This window comes from Acanthisitta chloris, unplaced genomic scaffold (genome assembly GCF_000695815.1).
Source record: "Acanthisitta chloris isolate BGI_N310 unplaced genomic scaffold, ASM69581v1 scaffold44772, whole genome shotgun sequence".
Taxonomy (NCBI): domain Eukaryota; kingdom Metazoa; phylum Chordata; class Aves; order Passeriformes; family Acanthisittidae; genus Acanthisitta; species Acanthisitta chloris.
The window spans coordinates 1-7,507 of NW_008659572.1; the positions used below are offsets into that span (position 1 = coordinate 1).

Genomic DNA, 7,507 nt, shown 5'->3' on the forward strand with positions numbered 1-7,507 from the left:
CTCCAAGGGAAAGGACCTCCGAGCCCCATCCCGGCTATCCCATCGCGCTCCAGCCCTTCCCACGGGAGCCCTCTCGTGGCCGATCCCACGCTCGGAGCTTTCCCAAATGATCATTTTCCTCCCGATTTCACCTTTTCCATGCTCCTCCACCCAGTCCCATCCCGGCTCTGCCCTGGACCAGCGCGGTGATGCTCCTGCGGGCACCGACCGCATCCCTCTCACTGCTGCTGCTCCCGGGAAAACCTCAAGGAGGAGAAGACTGACGTTTCCAAAGCCCAGGGGATGCAGGAAATGCTGTCAGGCTGGAACAACGAGGCCCAGATTCAGCAGCCAAGTGCTGAAGTGGAGTTTTCCTGTCGTGGCAGCAGCTGCTGCTGCTCCTGGCACGGGGAACACCTGCAGCAGGGCAAGGTGGGCAGCTGTGCCAGGGTGAATTCCTCACCTCCAGCCTGTGCTGCTGGGCTGGGCACTGCCAGGGAAGCACCCACAGGGCACAGGTGACAACCTCACACGTGTCACAGCCTGGGATAGAGGTGTGGGATGGGCCAAGGAGTCAGGCAAGGGCTGAGGCTCCAACTCCTCTCTGCTGCATCAGGGGACATGGATGTGGCAGCTGCATTGGTACCTGTGATTAAAGGGCTGCACTCCATGGAAGGAATCCCTTAGTTCATGGCCTTGCTGTGGGAGGTAGCTCAGCTCTCCACCCAGACCATGCTGCATGGCAAGGAGGAGGTGGGTAAGGCTGGGCTGGATGAGGCTGGAGCCAGGTAAAGGTTGGAATCCCAACAACAAGAGGCTGGACAAGAGGAAACAGCCTCAAGCTGTGCCAGGCCAGGTTCAGGTTGGACATCAGGAGGGATTTCTCCATGGAAAGAGCTGTCAGGAGCTGCCCTGGAGTCACCATCCCTGGAAGTGTCCAAGGAATAACAGGATGTGGCACTCAGTGCTCTGGGCTAGGTGAGAAGGTGGTGATGGGTCACAGGTTGGATTTGATGGTCTTGGAGGGTTTTACCAACCTGAATGGTTGAAATTTCCTCCACTTAACCCAACACTACTCACCTGACCTGAGCCTCATCCAACCCCTTGTCCAGGTCACCCTTAAACCCTTGTTGGCTTTCCCTGTTCCAGGTGGAATATTCCCAGGGATCCAGGAGGGTACCCCAGTATCTCTGAACCTCACACAGCACACACAGGATCTGACAAAAGCAATTTATTTCCTTTTCTGAAGCTTATATTACATGCATGGACCAAAGCCAGAACAACAGGTAACAGCAGGGTTTGCCCAGATTCCAGCACTTTCTCTGGAATAAAGAGGCCAAATTCAAGAGTCTTTTTTTGCCCTTAGAAAATACAATCATAATACAAGGAATGTTTGTTGGGTTTTTTTTCACTTGAAATTCCTCTTCTCCTCCTCCCTGCACAGAGCCAATGCTCCAGAAGAGGAGGCAGGAGAGGCAAATCTAACACACACACACACACACACACACTCACACACACTCCCCCCAAACACCCCAAAAACCCACTGAGATGGGAGGACCAAATCTAGCTCTAGCCAGAGGAGAAAAAAAAATAAAAATACAAACAGAAGAGCAGGAACAGAGCTCTGAGCCAAACACCTCAGAGAACCCTCTGAGACTTTTTACCAGAGAGAAAAACATTGTTCCATGAGATGCTACCAATTCCTTTTGGTTAGCTCTCTCTGGGGTTGATCAAGCAGCTGAATACACTGAAAAAAATGGATTGAAAAATAAAAATCTTGCATTCTTGTCAGAGTCTGTTGGATATTCTCATACCCACCAGAGAAAGGTTGTAGAGTGCACCAGAGACTGAAGCCTATTATAGGCTCACTATCGAGGACAGGTACACAGAGCAGGTGGAGTCATCACACCAGGTTGGTTTGGCAGAGATGTCAAGGTGGGTGGTGTTGGTTTGAGTTGCTTTGCACCCAGAGAGGACTTGCCCCAAGGTCCCTGCTCAGTCCCCTGTCACCTGCGTGGCCTGGGTGTCCGAGCTCTGGTTGGTGGACTGGATGAACATGGGTTGGGTGATGTCCTGACCTGCAGGCATGGTCACTTGTTGGATCTGGTACAGCTGCTGCAGGACAGGAGAAGGGAATTAAAACACTTGTCAGTTCTGCTCACACCCAGCATGACCCACAAGCAGCACCTCCCGGGCCCAGCTGAGATCTGCCCCACAGCAAACCCCAACCAGATCATCAGTTGGCACTAGAAATTTGGTGTTGTCATTACAAAGTCCTGCTGAGAATTTCTGCTGCTCCAACTGACATCAGGTCACTTCTGCCCTGTGAGGGTGCTGAGCTTTAGGGTGACCTAATTGCTACAAGAAAGATGGGGAGAAATTACTGCCATGAGCCTGGAGGGACAACACACAGGGAAGGGTTTCCCACTGCCAGAGGGCAGGGATAGGTGGGATACTGGGAAGGAATCCTTCCCTCTGAGGTGCTGAGGCTCTGGCACAGGTTGCCCAGAGCAGCATTGGCTGTTCCATCCCTGGGAGAGTTCCAGGCCAGGTTGGATGGAGCTTGGAGCAACCTGGGCTAGTGGAAGGTGTTGGGATGAGATGAGCTTTAAGTTCCTTCCAACCCAACCCATTCCATGACTCCATGATACTTCTGCAAGAGGCAATAGCTAGATATTAACACCTTTATCTCTAAACTAATCAGGACTGAAATGAATCTCTCCCAGGCTGCCAGGGGTTCATTAGGAGCAAAGGCAGCAGAACACTAAGAATCCACCTGAACTAAGCCTGGGGATCCTGCTCCAGGGGAGGGTCTGGGAGCAGCAGCAGTGCTGGATCTGGAAGAGCTGATTTAGGACATGCAGATTTAGGACAGTCCTTCTGTCCCTCAACCTCCAAGGGTTGTAGCCCCAATCCCAAAGCTCTTACCTGTCCATCTGTGAACTGGCTGAACTGCTGCTGCCCTTGCTGGACTTCTGTCTGTGTTATCTACAAGGAGAGGAGCAGATGGATCAGTGACAGCCCTTCACAGAGGGTCAAACCCCCTCCCCCAATATTCTGCTGCTGCTTTTGGAGAGCTTTTAACCTCTGCCAAACCTCCTGACCCCACAAGTGTGGTGTGACACAGCCACACTGGTGCTCAAGAGCCAAGGCCATGGCATTCAGTCCTTCCAAACCAAACACAACCACGTCCTGTCTGACTTTCCTGAGGAGAACGTGGCCTCCAGGATCACAAAAAAGCAGCAGGAAGGCAGAGAAGAACCAATCCCTCAGCCTCAACAAGAAGAGGAGACAACCTGCTGGTCCTGCCGTTATACCTCTCTCTCCTCGGAGGCTGCACAGCTCCTCCCTCACCCAGGCAGAAGGAGCAGAAATAAAGAGAAGGTGGATGAACCAAAGTGTTACCTGCAATGAGCTCAGCACAGTGTGAGCTTTCTCCAGAGAGACACACACACACTCACACAAACATTGGCATGCACCTTGCAAAACGTGGCTAACGCTTCGGAGCTCTGACCAAACCAGGAAGGAAAGAAAGTCACCTAGCCCAAGAGGTGAATCCTTGGGAAACTTTGTAGTTCCAGGAGCTAGGGAAGAACATTTTACCAGTTAAGTGAGGCCTGCTGGAGAGTGCATACCTGCTGTGCATTGGCTGCAAGCGTCTGGATCTGCCCCTGGACTACCTGCGTGCCTGACACGGGTTGGGCTAAGCGGATATACTGCAGCTGGCCAGCATTCAACTGAACCTGGAGACAAGTGGAGGGGGCAGGGAAAGAAAATTAAACAGACAACTGGGTAACCTCGACACACACAAACTTTGCCTTGCTCCTTTCCAACGAGTATTGGATCACCCCAAGGAGCTGCAGGTGATTTTTAACGGTTCCCCCCGCACGGTGAGGAACTATCGGTGGACTCTGCCAAGGTAAGAACCATAAGTCCTGAGGGACAACATTCTTCCTTTCTCCAGGTTGGGAGTGGTCAGTTAGTAGCTAAAGCATATTAATTAAAGCTCAGTGGAGAACACTTAGGGTTTGTTTTGGTGATGGGAATGGAGTTCTTGCTTTGAGGGCTCATTGCGCAGAGAGAAAAATGTTGGGAGCTGCTGCACAGGACAACTCTTATCATATCCTACCCAAAATAAAGACTATATGGGATTATTTTTTATTTTTTTTCCCCACATAGAGGCAGCAGAGATGGCAAAACCACGCAAGGATATATCTGGAAGCTTTGAATGCAACTTCTCTGGCAATATATGTCAACCCCCACCTGGCAAAGGTTGAGCCTTGTTGGCTCAGCACTTACATGTGTGAGCTTCAACCCCAAATTTCTCCCCTAAAACCCTGAGCTTGGCTGCTTGGGGGTGTGGGACAGAAAGGCCATGTCATTATAGCTGCTGGTACAAACAGGTCACACTGGTAATTCACACCTGAGAGCAATGAGAAGGTCACAGTGTGACACTGTTGGGTTTCCATTCTGATTCACAGTCTAAAGGTTAATTCTACATGAGAAAATGGGTTGAGTTGTCTCCTTTTTAAGAAGGGGAGAGAAGAACATGCCAAACACTTTTGAAAGTGCTGACTGATAAAGGTTCAAGTGCCTGGAACGTGGTCTTGGCACCCACACAAAATGCCACTGACTCCACCAGCTGTGTCTGAAAGGCTCCAATATTATTCCAAGAGCAAATAAACTCTCCGTGGGCAAAAAAACATTTCAACAAGGAATTTGTTCCTGCCCTGAGATCTGTCTGGAGATCGTGTTTGCCATGCTGAGGGGCTTAGATTTTAACTACATCCTGGGTGGAAGTGATGTGGAAATAATCCTTGCAGGAAGGAGAGGAAGCTCCAAGGAAACTGCTGAGATAAGACACAGATTAAACCAAAAACCAGTGTGGGCAAACAAGTGATTCTCATTTAACTGATGCTACACTTGCAGTTTGTCTCAGCTATCCACAAGCAAATTGTGGTCCTGGAGTCAAAGGTACCATGAGAATGTGGCAAAGCAGCAGAGACTATGAGTGAGATCCACTCAACACTCCTGCAGTGCCCAGAGGCACTTCCAGCTCTGTGAGGGTTTCAAACTGATGGGTCTGGGGGATGAAAGAATCTTTGCTGGAGCCTCACAGACACCACAGTGCCCAGAGGAGGAACTCTGAGAGGACAGCACTGTGCCAAGAGAGAAGGGAAGCCATGGAGAAACCAGAAAAGCACAGCAGGAAGAGCAGAACGGAGAGACCAAGGTCAGGAATTGTGTGAAACCAACCCAAAGTGCTCTCCAGGTTGGGCACTGAAAGCTCCTACAGTGATTTTGTGGGTCCATGTTGTTTTACTTCACTTGCTGGAAGCTCCTTCAGCACCAACTGTGGGTCCTCAAGTGGTTAGGATTGAGGAGAACCCTCTTAATTACAGCTCAGGAGTATTTTTGCCACACAGAGACCTGAGCTGTGACTGTCACACACTGATCTGCAGCCTCTGAGTCCTCACAGATCCAAGTGCTCCTCAGCAGATGCCACTTGGCAGTTCTGTCTCACATCTGAAGCTTCTGAGGACCTGTCACAGCTCCCTGTTCTTCCACACTCCCAGGAAAAAGAAGGTAGAATCATCATCTGCTTGGCCAAAATCAGACCCTAATGACTAAACCTCCAATCTGAAAACACAGGATCACTTCCCACAGGTCCATCTGGACCTTCAGCAGGTCAGAGCTCCCTCACAGCTACTGGATGAGGAATTCTTTTCTCCAAGCTCCTTCTTGTATCTCTAAGTATTCACTGGAGACAACTGGGAATAAGTCTGAACTGTTTTATAGCTGATGCTGCAACATTCAGTGCTGGGGTAATGAAGCTGGAGATCTCCTTCCACAAGGATTTGAGGAACAAGTCTTTGGAGACACTTCCATAAGGAAAAGAAGGAAAAGGATGTCCCAAGAAAGCAGAATGCAGAGAATTAAAAAAAAAGTTGCCTGTAGTAAACCACCCTATTTGGCAATTCCTTGGTGGCCACCAGGAATCAGCTGAAGACTTGAGAGATGAAAGGAATGTGTGAATGAGTTGGGAAAATCTGGCAAGTCCCAACTGCAAACCTCCTCAAGATGCTCTGTCACAGCACAAACACTTGCCAGACGTGCAGAGGGAAGTGTTGAAAGGCAGAATCTGTGTGAAAATTCAGTTTTGCCCCAGCTGTGAGGACACTGCATACAAGAAATCCAAGGGAGAAGTTTTTCTGCCACTGGGTGACCTTTGAGCTCTGTGGTGAGTACACAGAACTGAGCTGATTCTGTTTTCCCTAGAAGAGCTGTGAAATTTTCCAGATGGGAAGGTAAAGCCTCAGCTTTGTTGTGATTAGAAGTTACAGGGAAGAGGGAAAACGTGACTTTTTTTGGCCCTGTATGTTTACCCAGGACACAGGTCAGAATGTTCCTGTTGCTGCTGAGTGCCCCAAATCCCAAATCCAGCAGGTCTGAACTGATGGGACAGGCAAGGAGATAACTCCAGATTCTGCAAGGCTGTTCCTCCAACCAGCAAAGAGTGTTTTAGCAGAAATATTTGTTGGGACAGAGGAGTTTATTAATAACTCCCAGCTGGCACCTTTCCCACTCAGCCTGCCAGGTCCTGACTTCCCACTGCAGAGGCAGAACCAAGTAAAGGCAAAAGAAGGGAATTCTGCTTTATTGTGGCAAAGAACTAAGGTTTATCCAGGAAAAGATTTCATTTATTTCTTCCTGTTTCCCTCAGGGAAGGTGTTTGGGGTGGGCAATGAGTCTGTGCTAGGTGGATTAGATTGATTTCTCCCTTCAGGTCACACCTGGTTAGTTTTCCTCTCTGAAGTGCAGGAAACACAGCACTCAATCCAAACTCCCAGTTAAAAAGTCACCATGTCCAGCCTCATGCCAGGACCTCAGCTCACAGTGTGCTCACAAAAGTTCTGCCACATTCCCACTGGGAGAATCTTACCGGAATCTGTTGGATTTCTCCCGTGTTGGTGATGATTTGTTGCATGACTTGCATGGTCTGCCCAGCTCCACTCTGAGCCTGTTGGGTCTGGCCCTGGGGTTGGGCCTGCACTATCTGGACCTGCTGACCTTCTCCCACCTGCATGGTCACCGGGGTGGTCTGCAACAAACCAGGGGTGAGGACACCCAACAGCCACCACACACACACAGTCCTACCCCCACTGCTGCTTAAAGCACCATGAAGGGATCCCAGGACACACAGTCCTGAGCTATCTGAGCTCCTACCCATGACCAGAGAACACATTTGGACAGAGAAGCTGTGGCTGTCCCAACCCTGGAAGCGTCCCAGGCCAGGCTGGAGCAAATTAGTAGGTCAGAGTATGTTAAGGGGTTGGGATGGAGTTTAGAGATCATCCAGCCCAAACCCCTTGCTCAGGGCAGGGACACTTCCCACCAGAGCAGGTTGCTCAAGGCTTTAGCCAACCTGGCTGTGAACACTGCCAGGGTTGGGGCTGCCAGGGTTATCTATTGCCCAGAGAGGCTGTGGATGCCCTAAGGAGGCTTGGATGCCCCAAAAAGGTTGTGG

The 7,507-nt window shown here is 50.2% G+C and overlaps 1 protein-coding gene across 1 annotated transcript; it reads right to left on the reverse strand.

Moving 5' to 3' along the window:
* Positions 1-1,974: 1,974 nt before the first annotated feature.
* On the reverse strand, positions 1,975-7,081 carry LOC103797231 (nuclear transcription factor Y subunit gamma-like; the record flags this gene model as incomplete). The annotated part of the gene is made up of 4 exons (XM_009069429.1): positions 1,975-2,094; positions 2,908-2,967; positions 3,615-3,722; positions 6,923-7,081. Coding segments are annotated over 4 exons (447 nt in total), but the record flags the coding sequence as incomplete, so codon positions are not given.
* Between the last annotated feature and the right edge of the window lie 426 nt (positions 7,082-7,507).